At 45.5% G+C, this 26,851-nt stretch overlaps 1 protein-coding gene across 7 annotated transcripts in view; it reads right to left on the reverse strand.

Moving 5' to 3' along the window:
- SLC4A1 (solute carrier family 4 member 1 (Diego blood group)) overlaps positions 1-25,203 on the reverse strand; it is a 75,748-nt gene extending 50,545 nt beyond the window's left edge. The window contains exons 1-8 of one of the 7 annotated variants that reach the window (XM_084804435.1): positions 23,664-23,785; positions 18,035-18,260; positions 15,710-15,817; positions 15,410-15,506; positions 13,640-13,724; positions 10,527-10,642; positions 2,836-2,912; positions 1,412-1,589 (exon numbers count right to left, since the gene is read on the reverse strand). In XM_084804435.1, the coding sequence (XP_084660561.1) occupies positions 1,412-1,589; positions 2,836-2,912; positions 10,527-10,642; positions 13,640-13,724; positions 15,410-15,506; positions 15,710-15,727 (571 nt within the window). In that variant the 5' untranslated portion in view covers positions 15,728-15,817; positions 18,035-18,260; positions 23,664-23,785. Of the gene's footprint in view, positions 1-1,411; positions 1,590-2,835; positions 2,913-10,526; positions 10,643-13,639; positions 13,725-15,409; positions 15,507-15,709; positions 15,821-18,034; positions 18,261-22,997; positions 23,046-23,663; positions 23,786-25,128 lie in introns of those variants that run through there. The other 6 variants (XM_084804434.1, XM_084804433.1, XM_084804436.1 and 3 more) reach the window with 6 other exon arrangements.
- Positions 25,204-26,851: the final 1,648 nt, after the last annotated feature.

Below are 26,851 nucleotides of genomic sequence, written 5' to 3' on the forward strand. Positions count from 1 at the left end.
AATGATGAGAAGGAGAATCCCTTCCCAAATAAGCAAGCTGAAATCTGAATGTGAAGATTTGTTTGGAACCCAGTCCTCCAGAGCTCCCCCCCACCCCAATTTTGCTGCATCCAAGCAATCTGCTTCAAATTCAGACTTCAATTTCAGATTTCAGCTTGCCCATTTGGGGAGGGATTCGCTATTATTAGTGTTAGTATTAGTATTATGTTCCTCAGAACTCCTCTGGGAGATGTAGGTTGCAATTCTAAACCCACTTACAGGGGAGGAAGCCCCATTGACCTCAGTGGGGTTACTTCTGAGTAGAGATGCATAGGATTGCAGTGTTCCCCATTTCTAGCTCCTCCACCCCACCCCACTTTTGCTGCATCCCAGCAATCTGCTGCAGAATTACTGCTCCCCACCCCCATTTTTCCCCATGTGTGCACTCTTGCCTAGTGCTTCCACCCCCCCTTTCTCTCTTTCTCCTTCCCCCTGCAGTGAGAAGGCAAGATTGTTACTGCAATCAAGTGGAAAAGGGATTTTACATAACAGAGAAACTACAGAACATCAAAGAAGCACAACTTCGCAATCCTGATTTAAGAGAGCAACAGAGAAGGAAAGAGCCCTTCAGGCGAGTTACTGCAGTTTGCCTTTAACCCTTTCACTGCAGGGGAGCAAGATTTATTTCTTACTTCTGAGGAAACATGCACAGAAAGTGTGTGAGTGGGGGGAAATGTTAAAAGATTGAAAGCAGGCTACCTAAAGTGATTTGAGTGATTGGGTGCCCCTACTAATGTGGTAATGTGAGGGATCGCATTTAGTCCTGTTGCTATTGCGCTACTGTGGTTTTGGAGGGTACATAAATGACAAAAAATGGGTGGGGGAGGGTCGGACATAGGATGCTGGGCTGCTAACACACACTGGGCAGAGTAAGCAGAAGAGGCGGGACAAGGTTAGAGTGGGCGGGAGAGAACAGGCTCTCTAAATGATGACAGGGATGAGACTCCACCCAGTAGCCACCCAAACAATTTGCAGTAAACTGCATCTGACGTGCCCAGAGCTCCAGGCTAGCTTTGGGATAATCTGGATTTTTGACCCTGCATGTTCCCAGAGGGAGCTGATTCAGCTCCAGTAGGAACTGCAACAAAGTGAAGAGCAAACTAAACCCATTGCGTGGAGATTCCCCCCATGTCATCAATTATCAGATCTCCTGACCTTCTCCATTTTCCTCCTTTGCAAGAAAAAACAGTGCAGGGTTGGGGTTTCAGGCAAAGGGAAAGCAAGGTTTCAGTGGTTGCAGGCAAGTAGTCCCATTCCTCTTACAAAATTATAATCTGTACACAGCCAGAGGGCCAGTTCGTGCATGAAATGTTGAGAGTCCTCAACCCTCAAGCATCACTACAGACATAATCCCTGCAGCTTCTCTCCTTACCTTTGGTAAAAGCCCTGCGCACTTCCAAAAGGCTTTGGAAACTCAGATGTGAAATGTGAGGTCTGCCCCAATGCCCCATCTCCTCAAAGTCCCCGTCCAGCTTGATCCAGTGAGAAGCCTCCATCCAGCGAAACTCATTGTTCTTGTCCATGACCAGTTCATGAAGTTCCACATATGCCTGGGTAGATGGCAAAGGCCTATTATGATGGTTGCCCCCACCAACTTCTTCAGGGCTCTTTTAGCCAGGAGCGCAACTGGCAGAAATTCAACAGGCAAAGTCCCCCCACATGGAAAGTTTAATTTCTGTTTCACCTGTTTAATTTCTCCCTGTGATGAGGACATTAAAGGCACAATGAGCACCTTGTTATTAGGTAAGCAAAGTGTGTGTCTCCAAAGCAGGGGTAGGAAACCTGTGGCCGTCCAGATGTTTTTGCCTGCAACTCCCATCATCCCTCACCACTGGCTATGTGGGCTAGGGCTGATGGAAGTTGTAGGCCAAAACATCTTGAGGGCCACAGGGTGGTCACCCCTGTTCTAAAGAGATAACCAACAGCTACTGTCACCCACAGCTTGCAAAGGATTTCTGTGAAAGCTGTTGCTGCCGCTGCCCCACTACAGCCATAATGCTGTGCTCTGCACATTCCCATCCAGACCACACCTGGTCTGGACCAGAACAGACAGCTGTAATATGGGTATGTGTCTCCTCTCCCCTGCCCCAGCGCCCTGTATAAATTGCATCAAACACATTTTCATATTGATGCTTCTCTTGCTTCTAGGAGAGTGTGGTGCAGTGGGTAGAGTGTTGATTTGGGAAGCCCAATGTGGGAGGGAATGCAGGGCCTTTACTGTAGTGGCCCAGCCTAGAGCCATGGCATGATCTCCCAAAGGAATCACCAGAACACTCCTCATGTGGCTTTTAGTAAGACCCAGCTTTCAAAAAAACGCTTGGATGGGCTGCTGGAAGGGGACTGGGCAGCCAGGTGTTACGTTTTCTTATTGCTTTTTAGTTTTTATTATATTTTATAGAGTTTTAAAGATTTTTTAAAATAACATTTGCAAACTGTCTTGAGCCTCAAATAAGGGGAATAGAAATATTTTAGATAAATGGAATGAAGTAAGAATCATACAGGGGCTGTATAAAAAAAGAAGAAGAGGAATCAGAGGCATGGTAGCTGCAACCACGATGAGAGGCATTTGTTTAGCATCTTCAGCACTGTGGTAAGCCAAGTGCATTGCTGGCTTCAGGATTTTGGGAGTCCTCTGGCAAGCCACCCTCAGTGGGTCCCTTAATAGTGGTGGGCCCTTGTTGGTCTTGGGGCTTACTGGAACGCCTTTCCATTCTAACTGCAAACCCAGAGCCCTATACATGTCCCGCAAGAACCATCTCAGGCAAAACCAAATATCTGCAGGCGCTAGGAACTTACCTCGTGGGTCGCTTTCTGGGAGTTGTATGGTCGGGCAGCCTCCCCACTCCCTGGCGCCTCCTCAGGTGTGGAGCCACCTGCCAAAAAGAAAATAAGTGTGTTTATTAATTACTTTTGAATCCCGCCCTCTCTGTGCTTCCTCCAAGGAGCTCAAGGTGGCACGCACAAGGTTATCTCAGTAAAGGGTTCTACCATCCTGTGTGGCAAGTTAGGCCGAGACACAATACTGACTTGCTAAAGACCGCCGCTTGGACATGGTGTCTAAATCTCACCTGTTCAGGTCCAAAGCACTTCATCCACTCATGGCCTCAACAGTTAATCAACTCACACTATAGGTTTGTGGACTGTATTCCCCTTTTCAAGGCCTAGATTTGCTCAACTACATGGCAGAAGGCTTCTTTGTGTATACCTGTAATTGTCATCTGGGGACTTCATCCATTAACGTGCATTGTGTGAAAACAATAGACTTGATTGGAGAGAATTATTGTGGGTTTTGAAGGGGAAAGTCCGCCAGTCATGGGGGTATATCATATGGGGTAATCCCAATTTACTACAAATGTTATTTTGGGGTGCATATAAACTTTAGTTCTTTATTAAGTTAATTTAAGTTAACTTAAGTATTTACTGAGCTCTTTTTGAACTTTTGTGCAAATAAGGAACTGGGAACTAGTAACCAGTTTCAGCACTGTAGTTCCTGACAGCCTCTGCCAGAATGTGAATGGGCTGACATGGGATTTTCATGCAGAGTGAGCTGTGGAAAGGGGTGCCTCAACCCCTAGATAGCACTAGATTACATTTTTTGTTTTTAGCGACTTTAAATGAGAATGCTCCAAGAACACAATATATATACAAATTATACAGAACACAAGAATTATTACCAAACAGAGTTTTGGGTGAACTGAAGCATATAAAGCACTGAAGAGTGCCAGAAACATAATATTTATAATTATTATTATATTTAGGGTGTATAGAGCACTTCTGAACTGCAGAGTTTCTGATTCATTGCCTACTTTCTTAGAGAGCAATCCTATGGACCCTGGGCAAGTGTCCCAGGGACCATAGGATTGTTTGGATTCCCCCTTCTGAGGCTGGAGACAGCATACCAACCTCAGAAGGGGGAGTTGGAGATCTGACCCTCCTCCCCATCTCCTCGCAGCCTATGTGGAAAGAACTGTGCTGGCTGTCCTCCAAGGTCAGAAAAGCAACCTTGGAGGAGGAGAAAAGGGGGCATTCTGATGGGCAGGGAGGGAAAGAGGCTGGAGAGGCCAGGATACAAGTTATCCTGAGCTTCTTCCAGCCTCCTGCCCTCCCCTTCCAAAGTGCCTCGCTAGATGGGCTAAAAAAGCCTGTCTAGTGAAATCTGCAGGATGGGAGGATGGGGAGGTGCTCCTCCCACCCTGCATTGGATGACTGGATGCCTCTGAGTTTGGACAGCTCCAAGTTTGGAGGCTTCCGATCACCAAGGGTACAATTGATTGTGCCCACTAAACGAAACTACACCACTTCTTTATTATGACTTGGGCAAGTAGTGACATGCTAAATGACTTTCATCTTCAAACAGCTGTGGAGACCTTATTTTCAGTGTATCCCTTACGATAAATAGGAACCACCTGCCATTGCTATCACATTTAACAGATAAAAATAAGCACAATTGTTCTGTATATTTTGCCATTTGCTCAATAAATAACCCTTTTAGCTCTTTAAAACATAGGCCCATATGTTCCATGGGCCAAAAAAGGTAGAAACAAATAGATGCTGGGACAAACAAAAGGCCAAGGCCATTTTGTCTTCATGCCCTGAGACTCCAGAGGCATTTGGCCTGCGACTGTTAAACTGTGGAACTCACAACCACAAGATGTAGCCATGGCTGCTAACATGGAAGTCTTTAAAAGAGGATTAGACAAATTCATGACAGATAAGGCTAACAATGGCTGCTGGTCATGATGGCTGTATATTACCTCCCGAATCAGAGACAGTAGGACTCTGAAGACCAGCTAACGGGGAGCACAAGTGGGAGGGTGCTATTATGCACCTGTCCTGCTTGTGGGCTTCCCAGCAGCCTCTGATCAGCCACTGTGTGGAGAGGATGCTGGACTAGATGGGCCTTTGGTCTGATCCAGCAGGGCTCTTCTTATGTTCTTAGATAAAGGGACATGCACAGGATAGATCCTTGGTCTGATTCAACAAGGCAATTCTAACAGTTTACCCCTCTGATTTCAAGTGAAGTGTGTGTGTGTGTGTGTGTGTATCCTGCTTCTGCCTGCCATCTTTCCTTCTGCAACCCTGTCCCCCAGACAGTTTTCTTCAAGCTGGCCTTATTTTAAGACTCAGACTGCAGCTGGTTAGAAAGTGGCTTGGATGAGGAGGTTTTATTTGGTGAGGGAGAGAAGAAGTGGTAGTCAAAAGGATGGTTGTGCACCCCCTCATCCCTTCTCCACTTGCAATGGCCCTGAACCCTACTTTACAGCTATTTGGTGGTAACATGGATTTGCCAGTGACACATTCAGTTCCACCCAAGGTTGGGACCATCCATTCACTCCCCTGTGGATCAGTCCACAAGGTCAAAACTATGGTGCGCCACAATCAAACAGCAGGTGCGCTACTGAAATGTTCCTGTGGAGCAAGCAAATACACAAGACTAGAGCGAGCCAGCCGGGCTATTTGCCACAAGAGAAGGAAAACAAATGAAACAAACAAAAAAAACTGAAAACCCAATAAGCGCCACCACCAGCCACTCCGATTTGGGGATAAAATATCTTCCTCATGCCAAATACAGCCACTAGTCAGACCTGAGAACTGAGTAAAATCTATTTATCCAGTTTTCTGAAGGGAACTTAATTTGGGGTTTATGTCCATCCTTCCTAGCCCCAGCATCCTATCTAACGAAGGGTCTGATACTGAATTTCAGTTTCTGTATGTCAATCACAACATACAAGAAAGTTGTGGTCCATTTTGATGCTTCATCTAGAAGACTTTCACCACCAAAACACACACACACACCACTTTTTGGCATGGCACTATGAATTGTCAGCACCAAATGTATTCCCCACCATTTTGTGAAACAGTGCTACCCTCTTTGTAAGGAGATATTTCTGTTAATTTTTTTCCAGTTGTGCCTTCTACAACAAGGATTCAGACTGGGGAGACTTCCACCTCTAATGTGGAGCCCTGGTGTTAGTTTATGCTAGAGCTCCACCCTTAAACATACTATATTTATTCCATTTATCAGTTACCCAATAACAATAGTTATATTATTTATGTATGTATTTAATACATTTCTAATTCACCCAATAACTAATGTTCTTTTTCTGGGTGAGGTACAAAATAAAATATATTTAAAACTAACAATTCCAATAAAACAAGACTCAATACAGCAACAAATAAAATAACTATAAAAACAAAACAACAATGTAAGAATACAGTAAAATGTTCCTGAGCAGGTGAAGAGTACATTTCCTTCAGCATTGAGTAAGTATAGAGGGTCCCCAGGGATCAGGGGGAACAGCTTCTGGGTTAGAGATTGGCATTTCCAAACAGATGTGGGCCCCAGCATCTATTTTTTAATTACAGCTGGAGCAACCATATTTATATTCTTGACTCTGGGAATTTTCAGTTAACCCTCACATGGCCATAGTTTCTTTCACATATATATGTGCAACTGCACACTTGTTTCCTTAAGAATAAATTTAAAGTAATTATTGGCCATGGTACTGACCATACAACCTGGCATGATTGCACCCTGCCCCACCAGCCTTATCCCACCTACCCTGAAATCAGGCAGCATCCACAGTCTGACATCCAAAGGAAAAGAGCTCTTGGAGCTTTGGCCCTGTAACCCCCCCCCCTTTGGCAGTGGGCCAGGACACCCTGGCCCCACCTTCAAATTCCTGTCATAAGTGGGTTTTGTGTTCATAGTAAATTCAAAACCACTCTAACTTTGCTGACAGTAAATACAAGTGCCTGTGACTCCTATCTAGGTGAAGGGACCTGGCTAGAGTCTTTAGAAAAATGAACTAGGTAGGAATGGTTCATTACTAAGCCATAACTCACACTTCAAGTTAACTGTTAAGACCAGGCCTAGTTTATTAATTATCAGGCTGAGTACTCAGTTGTACAGGGCTCCAGTCAAGTATAGAGCTCTGCATGGTTTATTTTCTAGCTTGCAAAAAAAAAGAAAAAGGAATTGCAGCGGATCGTAAGGTAATATAGAATAAATGTGGGGAAAAGTGGGAGTTAGGTGTGCTCATCTTTTTTTAATGAACACCAGCCCATGGGACAGTGTGGCACATTATTTGAGGGGCCAGAATATAATTCAGCATCGGGTCTTTATGTTCGTGGATCTGGCCTCGGGGCAGAAACAAGTTACTCACAGATGTTACTGTACTAAAACTTTGCATGTTCCAACATTTTGAGATTGCACTGTATATTTGTACTGGGTGCACAGAATTCCATAACCTGAATTAGCTTGCCTGCCTGCCTGCCTGCCTGCCTGCCTGCCTGCCTGCCTGCCTTCCTTCCTTCCTTCCTTCCTTCCTTCCTTCCTTTCATCAGTATCTGCCTAGATCTGTGCTTGTCTCATAACAAAGCAAGATAAATTATGCAAAAGAAACAAATATAATGCAATTTCCCTTTATTTGCACAATTTATGCAGGCTGTAAAATTCAACTTTTCTTTGCACAGAACTTGAGTTAGCTCAGTGCACAATTTGTTTTCATATTTTTCTAAAGTCCAGAGTCCTATTCATACCCTCTATGTCACACATCCATGTACACCACTGGACAGGTAAATTGTCACAAGGACACTCGGCATCTCTACACCAGCCTAAAATCCTGCATTTAAAACGGGCCTTTTTGCTTCCGTTTTAAATGCAGGATCACAACAACTCCCTTTTTCACGTGCTTCCTTTCCCCCCTCCCCTTTCCCCCTCCTTCTCCCCATATCTGAGTCTTCCATATCTTTCATTGATCTCGCTCCTCTTCTTGCCACTTTTCCTCTTTTCACGGAGGGAACTCAAGCAGAACACAACAGGGTAATTTTATAGCTCATTATCTGCGATCTATTTAAAAACTGAACAAAGGGCATTTAGTGCAGGAGACGCCTTGGAGGTTCACAGCATCATGTAAAGAGCTCACAAACGTCCGTGAAGGAGCAATCTCAATCGCAGGATAAAAGCTCCATGTGAAGAAAGCTGCTGTCAAATAAATTATTCACAAGAAGGCCCGTTGAGGAGCGGGAATGGAGGTATAGATATCCTAAGCTGATGCAGACTTTTGTCACTCAGTCTATGCGAAGCACCACCTTAAATCCTTTCTCTGGTTTCATATCCCCTTCCATTTCAGTCAAATGCCTTTTTACTTTTAGATTTTTCACATATTTGGCCTGCCCTGTATTTCTGCCACATGTCCTTACCCAGTACCTTCATTCTGCCAACTCTATTGTACTTAGCTACACAGAAGTTTCCTTTCCCTTAAACACCTCCACCCGTTATCTCTTGCTACCTGCTATGTCTGAAACTCTCTCCCAGAACATGTGTGCAGTGCAAACTCTCTCCCTGCTTTCAAATTCTTCCTCAAAACTCACCTCTTCCATGAAGTCTTTGATTTATCCCCTTTGCCTTTGTCCTGAGCTGAAACTTAGCTTCATGTCATGTAATTACATTGGAACATATCCATCCAGTTACCCATGTCTCTCTCCCCCACCCTCCATTGTTGGAAATTAGTTTGTAAGCTCTTCAGGGCAGGGACTATGTTATCTGATCATCTTAACTCTGGACCCACCATGAACACTGATGGTGCTTAAAAAATGGTGATGTTGATAATGATGCCTGGGTGATTCACATAATTTCCTACACTGAAGTGACTTCCAGGTAAGAAACTGTGTGTGGTGGCCCTTCATATCTCTCACTCGCTATCTCACGCACACACCAATAGCCAAAGGAACTGCTTCTAACCAGCTATGAACAGAAACAGCTCAGACTCCAGAGGCTTGTGTCTTCACTTCAAACAAAACCTTTATTTATGATCAATAGCAAAGCATTCAAGGTGAAGTGGAAAGCAAATGTCCTTGTGGGTGACTGATTGTCTGATAAGGGAACAAATCTCACAGAACTAGATGTAAGATGGTTGCTGTTAGGTATGGGTCAGCTTCCACAAGACAAGAGACAGAGGGTAATGCCTCAGTCACTCAACAAGCAGAAAGGGCCTTAGGTAGCTTCAGACCTTGATTGGCTCCCAGCCCAGCCTTCTGATTGGCTGAGAGGCAGTATATAATCCTTCTGGGATTCAAACAGCCTCAGTTGTAACTGTTCTTCTGCCAGTGACTTTGGGAGGGCATGATTTTGAGCAACAGGCATGGTGCTAGATCTTTATTCACTGACCATTTTTCCACTCCAAAATTACTTCCCAGGCTTGCAGCTGCTTTTCCTCCCATGATGTTCCAGGTGCATGTCTTTCATACACATATACCTGGAACTCCACAGGGGGAGGGATGTCAATTTGGTGGGGGATTTGGAGAGGGAAATTGCCCAGGAGATAAAATGTTTAACATCAAATGTTCCTGCATTGAAAAGTCACACCCCGACCCATGCTATTTTTCCTTTTACAACAAAAACTATCCATCAATTTTCTTACACATTCGCATATTACGTGTAGTTTGCTCCTTGATTTTTAAAATGCAGGTTTCTAGCTGTCATGGCTGAAAATATAGGTTTGAGATAGTGTGGCCACTTATGAATCGCCAAAAAAGAGGAAATGCATCACCAAAAAAGCGGACAAAAGAGGAAATTGATCTGCATAAAAACACATAAGCTAATGTATATGTATAGATGCAAATTTATAAATAATGTATGTCATTTAAATAGATATACAGTCCATCTCATTGTAGTGTGGAAGACTGTGACCAGGTGAGCCGTGTGCCTTGTTCAGTCTGCTCTATGGACTGTTGATGGCCAACTTCAAGGCCCAGCTCTTCCTTCTGATGGCTCTTTATCTTTAAACTGGAGTTGGACTGGGCAGCCCTTCACACAGAGGATGCCTTCAAAACAGAGGACAGGCCCCTGGCAGGCCTTTAAATAGAGGACTTTCTCTGCAAAAGAGGACACACAGCCACCCTAGGTCACTTTGAAAGCATATTGGTAATGCCCGCTGAACTCTCCAAACTCAGAAGTGAGCTGCTAAGTACTTCTGTGGTCTGCATACTTCTGTGTTCTTCCTTGTAAATAACTTGCATAATTCACGCAGGCTGCAGAATTCTAGAATGGTACAGATTTTTGACTGCTTTGTAGCGCATTCTTTCCAATGATTTTCTAGGCTGAGTCGCTTTCTTTGCTAATTACCTAGGGATTTTGTACAACCCCTCTGCCACAGTTCATTTCTGAAGATACCACTGTAATAATTCTGAACATTTATGTAGTGCCGTTATAGAGTCTCCAAAGCACTTCACATACATTGTCTTGTTACAGCCCTTACAACAGCCCACCTTGTAAAGAAGGTCAGTATATTATCCCCATACTGTAGACAGGAGACTGACAGTGAGAGTGGCTTGCCTAAGGTCACCTTGTGAGTGAGCTCATGGTAGAGGCGGGATTCAAACCAGGGTAGTGAGGGGGGAGGGGGGAATTCTCGGTTTTCAGATCAGTCTCAGTCACCACACTACAGCACCACGGCACTGACGTTGCCCCTGCATGCACTCACTTGGTCCACTGTCCTCACGCCTCTGATAGTGTCCCGCCTTCCCCTGGGACACCCTCTCCATCCTCCTTCTCTTACTCAGGTCATATGCTCCCCGGTGACCAGGCCAGGAGGAATGACTGAAAGATACATACCATACAGAGATGCTGGCAAGTGCTCACTTGGTGAACTGAAAGTGCAGAGAGGAGGCGGGGAGAGGACAGTATGGGTCTCTGTACCCTTGCCCAAGGCTTATTTTGCCCCCCAAAATCACTATATTGTCAAGAGCCAGGTAACAGTTTGGAATATTTTGGCAGGAACTGTGGGACCTGGAAGTGACTCAAGGTAGGTAGGCACTAGGCAGGCTATGGGAGAGAGGCAGACAAATTTAATGAAATCACAGCAGAGGTGATCATGTGGTCCAGAAATTGCTGGTTGCCTTCCTACAAACCTTCGTCATGGCCAGGTTGGAGTGAGTCTGCATCTGGACCCTGGTCTGCTAGCTCACCATTTCATACATTATCATCACCATCATCAACATCAACATTTCTATACCGCCCCATAGCTGAAGCTCTTTGGGCGGTTTACAAAGATTACTTGCCCTTGGGGAAGGGACATAGAGCTGTGCAGGGTGGCAGTGAAGCCTGTTCTTTGACTAATGGAGGTCCCTCAGGCCCTCTCTGATTCCTGAGATGCCATCAGAAACCAACAACACTCTCTGAAGCCTGGCTTCCAGCACAGCCATAAGGGCTAGAGCAGCCCTCCCCAACCTAGTGCCCTCCAGAGGTGTTGGACTACAACTCCCATCACTCCCATCCAACACCTCTGGGGGGCGCCTGTCTGGGGAAGGTGGGGCTACAGACTTGCTTGTTGGCAGAGTTCCTCCCTGCCGCTTGGTGCCAAGGGGGCTTCCAGGCAAGACATTTATGGCACCTTCACCTTGCCTCGTGCGTGGAATTTTAGGGAGGGTCCAGATAACATCATCTTCCCCTTGTAACCATCCCATGTTTTTCCACCATTTCTTCCATCTTTTTTCTTACCATGGAAAATTTGTTAACTAAAAAAAGGTGGAATAGCTGCATAATGCCTTCTGACCGTTAGCTCTAGGACCCCTCCATCTGAAAGCACCCACAGTCTACCAGGACCATATCTGGGCAGATCTTTGCTTCCCAAGGGATGGCCACAGAAACTTCTCATTGAGCTCTATATCACATTTGGCATAAAAATATCGCATTCAGCATAAAATGACTGAAGCTTCTCCATCCCATATGGGGAATATGTACTGTATCCCATATGTACTGTATATAGCACTCCATTCCTAGGTAAATACCCCCTTAATCTCCCTGTATTCAACCTTTTTTTCTGGTTGTGCACAAGTTCTTTTGCTATTGCACCCTTTGTTTCCTGCTCTCAGTTCCCCTGCCTGGTAGAGTTTATCTCCTTTATTAATTAAGATTCTTTCCATTCTTTCCTCCACAGGATCTGCCTCCTCATGCAAAGCTTTTCTTGAACTACCATATAGCACCATCTCCCCTGTTCCTGATCACCCCCCCCCCAATTCTTATCCAGAGCCCGGGATACAGGGGGTTTGAACATGGGACCCCAGAGGCCAGGAGTGCAGGATCTCTGGCCTGGGCAAGCGCAGCATCCCCCTGAGGGCCCCTCCCCGTGGATCCCCAAGTGCAGCCCTGGAGGCTTCCAGGGGCTTGGAGAGAAGGCGGGAAGAGGAATCCCTGCTGTCCTCTCCCATCTGCTGTCCCAGAGAAATGTCTTGTGCTGGGAGGGGGAGCAGCATGCCAGGGGCTCCAGAGCTGAGGCGCCAGGCGGAGGAGCAGTCCTCCATCAGCACCTAGGGCAGGGAGGCGTTCCTCTGATGGGATCAGAGGGCTTTGCCCACCTGCATCCTCCCCAAGGCAAAGGGCTGGCGGCCATGATGGTTTCACTGTGCGTGGGGCTTCCCTGACTGGGAAAGCCTATGTGCAGCAAAGCTGGATCCGTGGCCAGAGCACCAGGTGGTGGATCCATGCTTTGAGGAGCAAACATCATCAGGTGGGCATGCCCACACCCACCAGATGTCACGGGGCCTGTGGAGGGCTGGGGGGGAGGTCATCCAGCCTCCCACCTGTCACGCTTCTTTACCCCTGCCAGAGGCTGAGACCATATACTGTAAAGTAGTGTATGCTGCCTGCCATCTGAGCATGCCTGGAGGCCCTAGAACCCTCTTCAGGTGCAGAAGGGAACGGGGAGTGCGCAGCATCAGCCCTGTGATTGGCAAGCATTGCGAAGCCTCTGGATCAGACGCCTGAGGCGTGAATGCCAGAGGTCTAGCCTTTCGCCCTTGCCTGGCCAACAGAGCAGTGCCTGCTGCCTGCTGCACTTCAGGCTGCATCTCTGGCCACTGTGCCCACGGGCCCCGGCCTGCAGAACATGCACCCCGGTCGGGATGCCAGCTGTGTTGGTCTGCATGCTAGTTGTAAACTCTGCAGCTCCCATCATCCCCTGCCAGCATGGCCATGATGGGAATTCTAGTTCAACACATCTGTCAGTCCCCAGTTTGGGGAAAGCTGAGGTCATTTCTGACCCGAAGACCTAGTGACACTTTGTATCTCCCTATGTGATCCCTAACTCATCCAGCCAACGCAGCCGAAGTGCGCTCTTCGGGTTGGGGTGTGCACCAACATTATTTTACATGTTCCAACTCAAGAGCTCCATTTAAATGATAATATGGTCCATGGCACAGACTTGTAAGGCCCTACCTCAAATAAAGGGTGCTTCCAGATTAGGCTTGTATACGGTTAGGGTTGCCCTGCCTTGTTCACAGAATTTTATGGGGAGTCCAGATGTTCCACTCATAAACCTCCTGTGTTTTCCCACTACTTCTACCATCTTTTTCCTTGCTACAGAAAATCTGTTAAGGGAAAAGAGGTGGCATTGCTGCACCAGGCCTCCTGCGTGGCAGCACTAGGACCCCCCTCCTTCCCATTTGGTGGCTACAATCCTGCTGCCTCTCCCCTGGTAGTAAATGAATAAGAACAGGGGGGACAAATAAAGGACCTGTTTGGAAAACCCACCTAGCCACCCTCCCTTGGAATTTCGACCCCATGGAATGGTCTCCATCCTGAAAAGCAAACACTCACCGGAGGAGACTCCATGACCAGGGTCTAATGCTCCTCTCAGCAAAGGGTAAGGCTCTGTTCGACCACCCAGACTGGCTTCCACCTCCTACATAAAACAGGCTGAATTGTTAGCCTCACCACACACACACACACACACACCCTTCCAAGGGAGCCAGTATTCAAATGGCTCCACTCACTCCCCTACATGTCTCCTGCCACAGGAGAAGAGAAGAGCTGGAGGAGGAGAAGGCCAGCCCAGCAGGACAGGATCTTGGTCCCACAACCACTCCTGTCTCAAGACAAAGGGATGGGCAGTGGGATCATGGTGTGGTGGTGGTGGTTTAAAGCCTTCATTGTCACTGCAGTCCCAGCCCAGACCATTGCCCCTATCCCACCCCACAGCTCTTTGCATGGGTCCCGAGAGCGAGCAGACAAGGACCCTGTCAACACCTTTGATGCTGTTCACAGTGGGGGAGAATGGGGAGGGGCATGGATGAAACAGCCTTTTGCATGTTTCTTGGAGGTGGGGATGTGGTACAACAGATCATGCAGGGTTTTCAGGACTGTTCATGCAAAGGAACAGCCAAGGCAAGCAAAGAGATCTTTCACTTCTGTCCTGGGTCATTCTTCATAAGTCCAAGCATGTAACACATTTAGAGGAAAAACAATAATTAAGCAGCAAGTTCAACTGAAGTAAGATATCCCCTGTATCTCTTCTTCCCACTCTCCCAGTAGTCATGGCAGATGTTGGGGCAGAAGTCCAGGTCCCCACTCAACAGAATGAGCAGGAAGACCCTGAAACACAGCTGGGCGGGCTTACCACATTTTGAAGTGAAGTCGTACACATTTTCATACACATTAAAAGACCCCCCCCACACACACACACACACGTCCTTGGTAAGACCATTAGGTTCAGAGTCTAAAATTGCCTAACTGCACCATTGTCTCCCTGTGCATCACAATCTTTCCTTGCCACTCCACTTCTCTCCTAGTCTGAAAATACGGCAGATAAATGGAATTACAGTCACTAGCTTAAGTATCCTGCTATTCTTGGAGCTGCTCCCCAGGATTCCTTGGAAGATGGGTCATTGTCTTGTGATGTGCTGGCAAGCCTTATGCACTTTTATGCCTTAACACAGTGCAAAATTCAGCCCCCAGATAACCTTTTCCACAATAATTTATCTGCAAAGAAACCTCAAAACATCTCCTATAGAACCCTTGTTTGTTGCAGCAATGGACACCTGCACACATTCCACACTCAGTCCATGTGGAGAGCTAGCAAGTGGCCAGGTTGTTGCTCTGCGTGAACTGACGGTGCTCTACAATGCACCCAAGACTCCCCTGTGGTAGCCCATAGTAGGGCAAGATCAGTAGTGATGGGAACAAGCTTTTTTCTAGGGAAGTATGTCTGTCATTCTTATTGAGGAACCCCTGATAAGCTTCAGACTAACCTCAGAATATCCCCAAACATAGTTTGGAAAGACTACCCTAAGATAATCAAATACTTGGGTGAATTTAGAAATCAGGGGGCTGTAGTTTGGTCCGTATGTACGGTCCTTCCAAACTGGAGTCAACTTATGGTCATCTGAAATTTGGAATGCCTGACAGCAAATCCCAAAGATGTGTGTGTGCATTTCCAGTTTCCACTTATGTCATGCCTGCTCAGGCACACAAACTGAAACTCTAAATTCTGGGGAGCCTTTTGGATGGAGCTCATGCAGCGCACAATTTCTCATTGTACAATTGGCTCACAAAAGCCTTGTTTTTCTTCAAGAGATTTGGATTACTCACTGCTTTGGTTTGCAAGTGACATATTGGAGTGTTTCAGTGTAGGGTCATCATATCCCTCAACGTCAAGTTTCACCTGAATATCATCTTCGTAGTCCTCCTTTGGGGGGGGGAAAAAGGTAATGTTAACACACTCATAAAATCCAGTACTAAGAGATATAGTGTTCCAGGCCACAAACTTTTGTGTTGACCTAATTGTGGCAATCTGTCATGCTTTTCACAAAGTTCAAGGCTCTTGCCCTTATTCTGAAGGTCCGCTCATAACATATATAGAGAAGTATAATGTCTGGGTTGTTTTCCCACCTGGCTCTGAGCTGCCATTCCCTTTTGGCTTCTTGTCCCTCTTTCTGTGTAGTTCTTGTTCTTTTCCTAACGATCAGCCTGGAGGTAACATGCCCTGGTTGGCTGGATCTGCTGGAAAGACAAAAAGAAGATAGAGAAGTTAGGAAGTTTAGAATCATGCATGCATAGATTTGTCCTAAAAATGATAACCTGGAGCAGATTACTTGTGCCACTTTTCCTTAAGGACTGTACGCTAGAAACAGGTTGGGATGCCTTTGTGGAAGATCAGGGGAGGGAAACATGAACTAACTTCATTATGGTGCCTTGTGACCCCCATTGGCAATTATTGCAAGTCCTTCCTATCTCTCAGTCCTATAGTTAATGTAACCAACAGCAAACCACTTTAATCCTCTCTCTAATTGCTTTCCCACTAGCCTTTCCTCTAGAATTTCTATCTTTTGTGTAATCCCTTTTTTTACTGAGCATCCATACAACATCGTTGCCAGCCATTGCATTATAGTGTTTTCTGTGTTGTCCTCTTGTGTTTTTTAGGCCTGATTTGTGGCAATGTTTTGGTAATAAAATGTAATTAAGCATAGCCTGTCTTGTCTGGACAGGCAAAGTCCAACTGAGGCTTTTAATGGCTACTTTGCCTTTAATTAAACTCTTCCTGCTTTCAGGTTCACCTCATTTTGTTGCTTCCTGATGAGGGGGATGTGTTGAGGGATTAGTAATGAATAACCTATTAATTGCCCCTTGAATAGCCTTTTTTAATTGCTCCAATCTCAGTGGGTGGGGAGAATGAGGAGGATTTAAATAGTGGTTTCCTCTCATTATTATTGTTATTATTATATTATTATTATATTATTATTTGTAAACAGCCAAATAGCATTATCTTGCTATTTAAAAACTGAAATAATAATGCTGTCCAGACAAGGCAGGCTGTACAAATGAAAAGAAAACCAATAACGAGAGGAAACCAGTAATTAAAGCATCCCGCAGCAGGAACAGAAACTGACATTGAGTCAATTAAGAAAAACTATTCAAAGGGCAATTAATAAGCTGTTAATTTGTCACCACACACATGCCCCTCCCATGCTCATCAGAAAGCAACAAAATAGACTGAACTTACAAGGATGAATTTTTGAATCAATATTGCTGGGAACCTTTGCTGAAAGGGGCATACTTATGAATAAATATAAAGGGCATTGCTGGATCATACAGGACTGTATTAAGTACTTGTGTGGAATCCGTATTTCAATTCTGCAATTGGGAAAAGCATCGCATAAGCAACACTGAAGACTCTTGTGGACAAGTACCCTCTCTACATCCAAGTACGGATATTTGCATCTCAAGGCTCTCCCCCAAATCACAAGAGTTAAGGAGTACATGTCATGATTTGATTTCCTTTTGCTTTCTAGTTCAGAATGAGTCAGCAGCAAGTGCAATTCGTTTAATGGGAATGAACAGAATCGGGGTGCTTCCAGATGCAGGGCTCCTAGCACTGGTGCGCAAGAGGTGTTGTGCAGAGATGCAGTGTTTTCCTCCCTTAGCTGTTTTTCTGGAGACAATTGTGTTTGGACCCGCCGTAAAATTCTGTGAATTTTATGACTGCGTAGAACTGTGTCATTGCACAATAAAAACCTTGTCTGGAAGCACTTCATCTTCTGGCCTCAAAACCTTCCTCCTAATTCCAGATGTGCTGGTTCTGGTTACTCAGTGGCAACAGATGCACCATAAACACATATTCAGAGGTATCTCCCGCTATTATGACTTCATGAATTCCATGTATGAGCCTTGGTGCTTTTGCTTCTGTCAAAATTATCTCTATTAAAGGAGGGCTTATAATCCAGAAATATCTATGATACTGAGAACTCTAAGAATTTCACAGGGAGAATTGAGCATGTTTAGTTACAATGATTGCATTGTAGACTTTTAAAGTCTTTTATTTTATTTTTTTAAGTTGTTCTTTAGAAATAAATATTCCCGCCACTGTAATTGTAATAATGTTATGGTAGATTTTACATACACACACACACACACACACACATATATATGTTTGTGTGTGTGTGTGTATATATATATATATATACATACACACAGAGAGAGAGAGAGAGATGTTTGAAGGGTTGCTTATCTACCTGTATTAGATTCCCCTGATGTTCTGTGACCATCATGTTGGATTGAATAAATTTGTCTCAACTGAACCCTTCTGTAGATTTTTTTGTGCTACCCTTTTAGGAAGCCCTGGCTCAAATCAAATCCTGCTCACCATATCTTTCCAAAGGAACTGATACATTCAAACCCAACTTTTTTTTAATGTTAGGCCAAATTTAGACATGTGACCTGCTCAGAAGAAAACTTAAGAAGAGCCCTGCCGGATCTGACCAAGAGTCCGTCTCCTCCAGCATCCTGCTTCCAGCTGCGGCTGCTCCCTCTGACCCTAGGGGTTCTCTTTAGCTGTCATGACTGATGGCTGTTGGTAGACGTCCTCACCCTCCATGAATGTGTCTCACCCCCTTTTAAATCCATCCGAGCCTGTGGCCGTCTTTGCATCTAGTGGCAGCAGATTCTAAAGGAAATAATTATGTGTAGTCTGAAGAAATACTTTCTTTTATCTGTCCTGAATCTACTGCTATTCAATTTCAGTAAGTAACGTCAAGTTCCAATATCATGAAAGAGGGAGAATTTTTCTCTCTATTCTTTTTCTTCTCACCAGGCATAATCTCTGTTATGTCCCCTTCTGGCATCTTTGCTCTTATAAACTAATATATGTTCCCAAATGTGTTAACCTTTCCTCGTAGAACAGGCACTACAGAAGTCCCCCGATGATGATGACGATTCTCTCTTATTTCCCTACATCATTCCCTGGCTAGGAATGGTGGGAGTTGCAGTCCAGCACATCTGGAGGGCTCCAGCATAGGAAAGTCTGCTGCATACAGTATTTCAGATGTGGCTGCACTCCACAGATTTATGTAAAGGCATTATTGATCATACTAGCAGCTTTATTTCCAACCCCTTTGGTAATAAATCCCTAGCATGGAATATGTCTTTTCTTTCACCACCACCACTGCACGCCAAGTTGAAACACAACCAAATGGAAACTGTTCCATGCAGCAAACTCCCCATGGAATTCTAGCAGTTGTAGATGAGAGGTGGGCACACTTCCAGTTTGCAGGATCTGCTGTTTTCCACTTGAGCCTCAAGACCCACCCAGCAGAGTCAGGTACAAAACAGCAGGGAGGGAGATCATGTGTTTCCAGTAGCAGAACTGAGGTCACGGTTCTTTCACACAAAAAGCACTACTGGGTTTCTTCATCTGAGCAGCCGAACTTAGGGTAGGGTGGGGAGCCTTATTTTCATTGTTATTGTTAAACAGTTGGGGGTCAGAAACTCTTGCTGGTCAACCACAAATCACCCAGAGACCTCCGAGCGGATCCTGACCCGCCTTCTGCCACTGCTGTTGCAGACCAGCCATCCGCCCACCTTTCATTCATGTCCCTCTGCAGCACTAGGGGGAGCTGTTCAGCGAGAGATGCTGAGTCAGGGGTTGGTGCAGCTCCTGGAATTGCCTATGCGCTTCTTCCCATCGCGTTTGAGAGGCCGGGCGGTTCTTGCTTGTGCCTCCCCCTGCAGTTCCACCCTCAGTGGGCAGAGCTGGGCAGGGTCTAATTCAGCTTCACCCCCTCAGCCAAACTGCTCACTTGTTGTTTGTGCTCCAGTCCCCTCCTCTCATCCATCATAACCTTCTCCTTGGCAACTTACCTTCCTTCCTACCAGCCACATCCCCATGCCTTTCCTATTACTACAGTTGCATTTCTCCTGGACATAGGATGTTATACTGGCTTCCTGCCATGCTAGATACCAGAGTTAAGTTTTTAGTCCTTAGCTTAAGGTTGACCATCTTTCTACCCCGGCCACACATCCTATTATTTTATGTGCCTTATAAGTTAATCAATCAAACTACCTGCCCTGTTTCTCTCTTTCTCCCCCTGAGGGAGAAAGCAAAACACTATAGGAAGTACAGGCAGCTGGCTGTCAAGTTCAAGAGAAGTTGGGCTGGAAAACCTACACATGCAGCGGGGAGCACAACTGCCAGCCTCCCCACCTAGAACTCAAGGACGACAGTCTAGGCTGGGGAGGAGGTCTTCACAATCCCCCCTTGCACTACTCTCATATGAAGCAGTGGAAAGGAAGGAAGCACAGTACCTCCCCCCTGCACACAGGGAGCTGTTGCAGGGAGCTAGTCGAATTAATTTTTGCCTAGAGCAGCATCATAACGTGGGCTGGTCTCGCCTGCCTTGCGCATGCTGGAACCGTCCCTTCACATTCTGTGTCCTTGGCCAGGTTTCTTCTCAAGATCCAGGTCTTCAGAGAAGCCTTCCTCCAACTGTCATGGCCTTACCTTGCCTGTACATCCAGGGCCACTTTATCATCTCCCCACTTATTTTTCTCCATTTTTAATCTGTTTCCATCCACATATCCCTGCCTTGCCCATCTAATGCAGCTTGCAAATTCCCTGAGCAGAGACCATCTCAATTCTGCATGAGAGCTAATATAGTATAGAAGACAGGCTGAGCTATCAGTTAGGAAGTCTCCAGTTCAAATATAGGGCTGGCAAGAGCTCTGTAGGTGGGTGGCTTTAGGCAAGCCACTCACTGTCCGTGCAAGAATGATGGGGGTGGGGGGGTGATACTAGCCTACCCTCCCTCCCTCCCTCCCTCCCTCCCTTCCTTCCTTCCTTCTTAGGAGCTCAAGATGGCATGCTTCATTCTCTCCTGCCCTGATTTTATCCTCACAGCAGCTCTGTGCAGTAGGCTAGGCTGAGAGGCAATTCAGTGAGCTTCATGACTGAGCTCTGTAATCTGCACAGTGCCTACCCCATTGCTTGCACTAAGCATCGCAAGTGGTAGGCAAAATATCAAACTGGCACATCTTCCCAGGCATCGCATATTGGTATGCTTACTGCTACTCTTCACCCACCTTGGTCCTGTGAGTTTCAGGTCTTCTTGACTGACTGACTGACTTACACACACACACACACACACACACACACACCATTCCCCCAGATGTACCAGCCAGTTTTCAGTTTGGCCCCATTCATTGATCTCTAAGGAAGGGGAAGGCAGGGCATCATTTAAAGTGCTTAGACCCAGAAGCTGATTTCTTTTGCCAGGGTTCAGCTCTGGAATCATGTGAAGCAATTCAGTGCCTCTGAGCATGTGCAAAATCCTGAGAAACTGCAACCACATCAAAGTTCTCTCCCACCCAGGGGAAAAGGCTACTAGTTTAGAAGGCCACTGTGGATTCCATGTGAGCATAAGCACTACTCATATTAGAAAATAAACCCTGTAGGGAGCCCTGCCCCGGTGATGTAAATTCTCACCTTCCTCCCCCACACCCCACTCCAGCAGACAGATGAAAGCTAACCTATATACACAGATCTGCATCATGTGTTCCATTCCACACTCTGGGGTTTCAGGAAATGCCTTATTTGACAGGGGGAGAACACTTTGAGTGACTCCATATTAAGTTAAAGAGCTCTATGGTGCAACACCACAGATAAACTTTATCTGTCTCTGCTGTGCAAGCTGGGTTGGGCTGGGCAATTTATGCATGAACCTCTGAAGCATCAAGAGCAGTGTAGCAATGGAGCACATTTCCAAAGAAGGCTGTGGAGCCCCCTTCGTGGGCAGCGTGCAAAGAAAAGTCGGAATAGGGATGTGCGTGGGATGTTTGGAGGCAGGATATCCTGTTTCAATACAAGGCATTGAGCATGATGGCCCAGTGAGTATCACTCAGCTCTAACGGCATCTGAGAAGGGGCTTCCGGACAAGGCTTTTATTGGACATTTGTCCTGGCTCAAACCAAAATTGTTATGGGGACCCAGATGGCATCATCTCTCATTTGTAACACTCCTGTGTTTTCCCACCACTGCTCCCTTTTTTTTTTCTTACCACAAAAAAATAGTTCAGGAGGGAAAGACAGTGGCACAGTGCCTTTTGATGGGTAGCACTAGGAGCTGTCCACCTGGAAGCACTCTAGGCCTCAAGCAATACTGCTGGCTTCCCCCTCCAGGACCCCATGCATGGCCACTTTCTGATTTCGGTGGAGGCTGTTGCTCAGATTCCCACCCATCCCTCATGCTGCAAAATCCCCATAAGAAAGACCACCCCACACCTTACTCTACAAGCCTCCCCAACTGGTGCCTGAATAGGCTTGGCTTCTTCCATCTTCACCTACAAGATGCAAGAGCAAGCAATGGCTCTGTCCGTCCGCATTTCTCGAGCGTTCCCCAAATGGAATGCCGTTTCTCAGCCTGTTCCCCCCTGTTCTGCAGTCTTGGCTAATAGATGCTGGAGACCACTGTGATATCTGACCTAAATAATGGCGCCTTCTCAGATACCTCCAAGGCATCTCTCCTCCTGCCCCCTGCCACTGCTCTCACAGGAAAGCCAAGGATTCCTTTCATCAGAATATTCATACCACAAGGACTAGTCACAAGACAACAATATCTCCATATAGTGTCTATGATTTGCAGCAGGAATATTGAGCAGTTCCATTTCCACTATCAGGAAAAGAATATTGTAGGATCAGGAAAGGTACAAAAGCACTCACAAAAACAGTCAGTAGACCTCCAGGTAATTCAATTAATTAGATTGGCATTAGATCCAGGACAACCTAAAGGAGGCATTTCTTCCTATATAACACACTGCCACAATAACTGGAGGGCCACAGGTTCCTCATCCTTGTCATAAAGGATAGGTGTAACAAGGGCTACTATCCATGATGGCTAAGAATGGAAACTCCACATTCAGTGGCAGTATACATTTGGTTATGAGATACCAGGGACAAAAAAACCAGAGACAGCTATCACCATTTTGGCCATTCCTAGAAGAATGTAGCTGGCTACTGAACCAATTGTCAGACTAAATGGACTTTTGGTCTGATCCAGCAAGGCAATTTCTTAGTAAAGCATCATGAAAGAGAATCCTTTGCTTCTTACAAATTCCTTGTTCTTCCAAAAGGGACAGATGCTACTCTCAGATAATTACAACCTTCCATAAAGTATCCCATAATTTAATTTTGCAAGGACCTTCCTTTCAAAGCTGGAGGCCTTCTCATGTTAAAGACAGAGGACTGAAGGATCTGCTTTCAGCAGATTACTGACAAAACACAGGCATTGCTTCTAGGCTACAGGGTGGACATTGGTCCTCATAAGGAGCAACACTTTTTTCTTTTTTTAAGGCACTGCACATCACAAAAAGCAAACCAACCCCAGGAATGCAAACATGCAAAGCAGGTTCACCTTGGCAGAGAGCTCAGGTCTCCCCAGAAAAGTTCTACCACTGTCATCCTAAGAGTAATGAAAGCAAAGATGGAAGGTGAAACATATCAAAGGGAAGACTGAATAGCTGGTAGAGAAAAGTGGTTGGAGGCAATTCAGATCTCTTGGAGATTTTTAAAAATTTAATTATCCCAAAGGAGTCTTTCCCAACTTGGTGCCCTCCAGATGTGTTGGACTGAAACTCCCATCATCCCCAGCCAGCGTAGCCATTGGCCACGCTGGCTGAGAATGATGGGAGCTGCAGTCTGGAGGGAACCAGGTTGGTGAAGGTTGCCCTAAATATTCCATCATTGGAATGTTTTTGTTCATACAAAACTCCTCACAACAGGTCACTAGCCAGGGTTCCTCAGCTCCCTCCTTCTTCCCAAAGTTGCCTTTATTCCTTCCCCTCCTAGTATTACCCCCCCTACAATCTCCACCCACATCCATGGCTTCCTTCATTGCACCCCTTGAAAAGCCAACTAAGAACCTAAGCAGAGCCCTGCTGGATCAGACCAAAGGCCTCTCTAGTCCAGCAGTCTGTTTCCACAGTGGCCGTCCAGATGCCTATGGGAAGCCCACAGTGGGACAGGAGGGCAAGAGCACCTCCTGTTCATGTTCCCTAGCAACTAATATAAGATCACCTACCTGTATGCTTGCAGGGAGGTCTCAATGTGAAGGCAAAGAAGCCTTAAGCCAGGTGGCTTTTTGCCGCTCTGTGGAACCCCTGTCTCCTTAGTGGTTCCCTCCAGCCCACAACAGACAGCAGTGAGATGAGAGAGCTCTCCAGAAGAGCATCAAAGCCCTGACTCATGGTTGCTGCCTTAATCTTGTCCTGCCACCTGGTACTGGAGGTGCTCCTGGGTGTTCTAGATTCTACCTTTCTTCCAAGGACCAGTAAACAACTTTATCTGGAGTTACCATGTGGTGCAACCTCCCTGCTAACCATCTATCCCCTTGAATTTTCATGGCACGCTCCTCCCTCCATCTCACCAACACCAGCCTCACCAACATTAGAAATGGCTTGTAGGTTTTGAATAATTCCAAGCAAGGCCACCTCTCTTCCTACAATGAGCATTTAGTCCTCCAGAGTCACATTGGCATCTCAGCTTCACATCCTCGAGATAAACCTGTTTACAGATTTCAAGGGGATTCCCTTTGCTGGGGTGGAGGGATGGGGAAAAAATGCAGTGCCTTCCCAAATGTATCAGCTGTTGATTTGTTTTTTTTTAAAGTTCTCATGAGGATTCCCCCTTTGGCTGAAGGGTGTAAAGAAAAGACCCTTTCTAGAAGAGCACATTTCACAGCTGGTAACTGAATTTACTACTAGAAGGAGGAAGGAAGGGCAGGAACTGTATCTCTCTGGACCTTATTAACTTTAGATGAGTTCTCACAGGTACATTTTACCTGGCTGCACTTTGATATAATCAAAAGCAATGCTCTGTTTGGAAGTACCTACTCTGCCACCACAGGTTATAGGTATGTCTGTGCACAAGGCCTCAAACATTTGCTAAAGCATCCATCCAAATTAGAAGCATGTACCTGTACCCAACACCTGGCTGGGGATGTAGAAGAGGTTATTGAGGGAAACTCAAACCACATTTACTTGAAGCATTTAGTTAGGTTCCATTTACTTTAGCTGCACTGCATAAATGGCTCCAATCCTAAATACTTGATTACAGTGGGTTGGGTTGTGGACTAAGTCCATAGGACTTAGTTTCAATGGCTCTGCTCTAACTATGACTGAATCTGGATTCAGCCCAATATGTTTTACTACAGAGAGGTACACATGGGACTTACTTTATTGTCCTTCTGTCACTAGGCTCATATGTGTTTATTTTCCCAAGCTTTTCAGATGGAAGTTTTAATCCTGCTGACTGTTTTATACTCTTTTATAATTCTGGAACACTTATTTTATTTTAGTTTTTTCTATTTACATTGTAATTGTTTTATTCTTTGTGCAATATGATTAAAGTATGAAAATACTTACAATAAAATAAGTAAACAAACAAGCCCAGCTGCAGTACACCTGTTTCTGCCAGATGTTCAGACTAGCCAAACACAATGGTTTCTATCCAGATGTGCTAGCTACAGCCAGATAGAACACACTTGCCTTTCCAGATGCTTTCTTGCCACTTACTAGGAACATCCATCTCCTTCCACTGGGTATTTTAGCTACAGCAAGACCTGCTTTTGCTCTTGGTACACCCAGGCAAAACACACCTCCTCTGCCAGAAGTCTGCCTACATCCAGGCAGATGTTCTCCCTATATGCATTTGAACACTCCCACTTCTGACAGACTATCTAGTTACACCTGGCTAGAATATACGTCCTGATTCTAGTGAAAAAGACTGAATAAGCTCTAAAAACAAACTAGGACTACCCCCTATCCTCTTTCTTGTTTAGGACATTGTTTGTTATGGCTTCATGCTCCAGCTGCTGCTGAATACTATTCTTGAAAATATGCTTATACTTTTTTAAAAGTAAAAAATAAACCTTTTCAAGTTAATTTACAAAATAAAAAGATGAAACAGGAATATAGATAGATAAATAGATCAAAGTAAAACAACAGCATTAAAAATAAAAACAAAAATATCAGCAACAATTAAAACCATACAGTGTAAAATATGAAATACAGGTCAATATCAGTTAAAAGCTGACTGAAACATCCAAGTCTTTAAGGCTGCTTCAAAAATAGTCGGGGTGTGTGTGTCTTCATGGTGAATTTCCTGCAGATTAGGAGTATTTTGAGGTTGTTTGTGGCACATGATGTTGTGGCCAGTGCTCTGCCAACCAGCAGCTTCTGTCTTGAAATGCCACATTTTCGGAAAGTAGTTTACTCTGTTTTTTTTCAGTTAAAGTGGCTCCCAGGTGGTTCCGCTGCAGTGTGCTGCATTCCTCCACATTAAATCCTGGGCGTGCCTTTATGACCTGCCTGTGACCTGGCAGTGATGTAGTCAAGGAGCAGGGCTGCCCCTTCCCATTCCTTTTCACTCATTTTCCTCATTGGCATTACTATCCCAAGGGAGAGTAACTAGACTAACTGGAGTAATTGGCCTGCCTTTCTGACTCATCAAAGCGCTATTGTGCTCTTTTGAGCCTTCACTTCCTTTTCGCCAGTGGGAGTAACTAGCCTGTTTCCCCACTGAGAGCCATCATTATGCACTTCTTTGATATTGGCTTTACTTCACTTCTCTGATGTTGCGTTAATTTGCTTCTCTGATGTTGTGTTAATTCGCTTCTCTGATGTCGCATTATTTCAGTTCTCTGATGTTTGCTTTACTTCAGCACTTGTCTGATCCTTGCATTATTTGCCACTTCTCTGAAGTTTGCTTTACCTTGCTTCTCCGATGCTTGCAATGAAAATGGGTTGGAAGCTATAACGCCATGACAGTTTGCTGGAATGGGGCAAAATTGGGGTGGTGGGATGCTCTCATGGGGAAACTTCAGATGTTGCACTGGATAACCTGGGATTTTGGCTCCTTCGTGGAACAGTGTGCAGACTGAGGGAAAGTGGGTGGGAGCTATAATGCTGTGACAGTTTGCTGGAATGGGGCAAAATTATAAGGTTCTTCATGGGGAGCCTTCAGATGCTGCACTGGATAATCTGGGATTTTGGCTTCTTCATGGAAAAGTGAGCGAACAGGGAGCTTATACTATTTTCTTTGGCATTAAACAAATGCACATTAGGGCTTTACTGCAGGAGCAATCTACTGCGATATTGGGATCATGGGAGCAGAGAAGCCTGTCACTGTGAGCAGGGAGAAGTGGCCAGAGAAGGAGAAAGGGGTTTGGAGCTATAACTCCCTGTTTGCTGGAATGGGGCTTATTTGCAC

Source organism: Heloderma suspectum, chromosome 6 (genome assembly GCF_057233095.1).
Source record: "Heloderma suspectum isolate Gila_16-S chromosome 6, 16-S_ref, whole genome shotgun sequence".
Lineage (NCBI taxonomy): Eukaryota > Metazoa > Chordata > Lepidosauria > Squamata > Helodermatidae > Heloderma > Heloderma suspectum.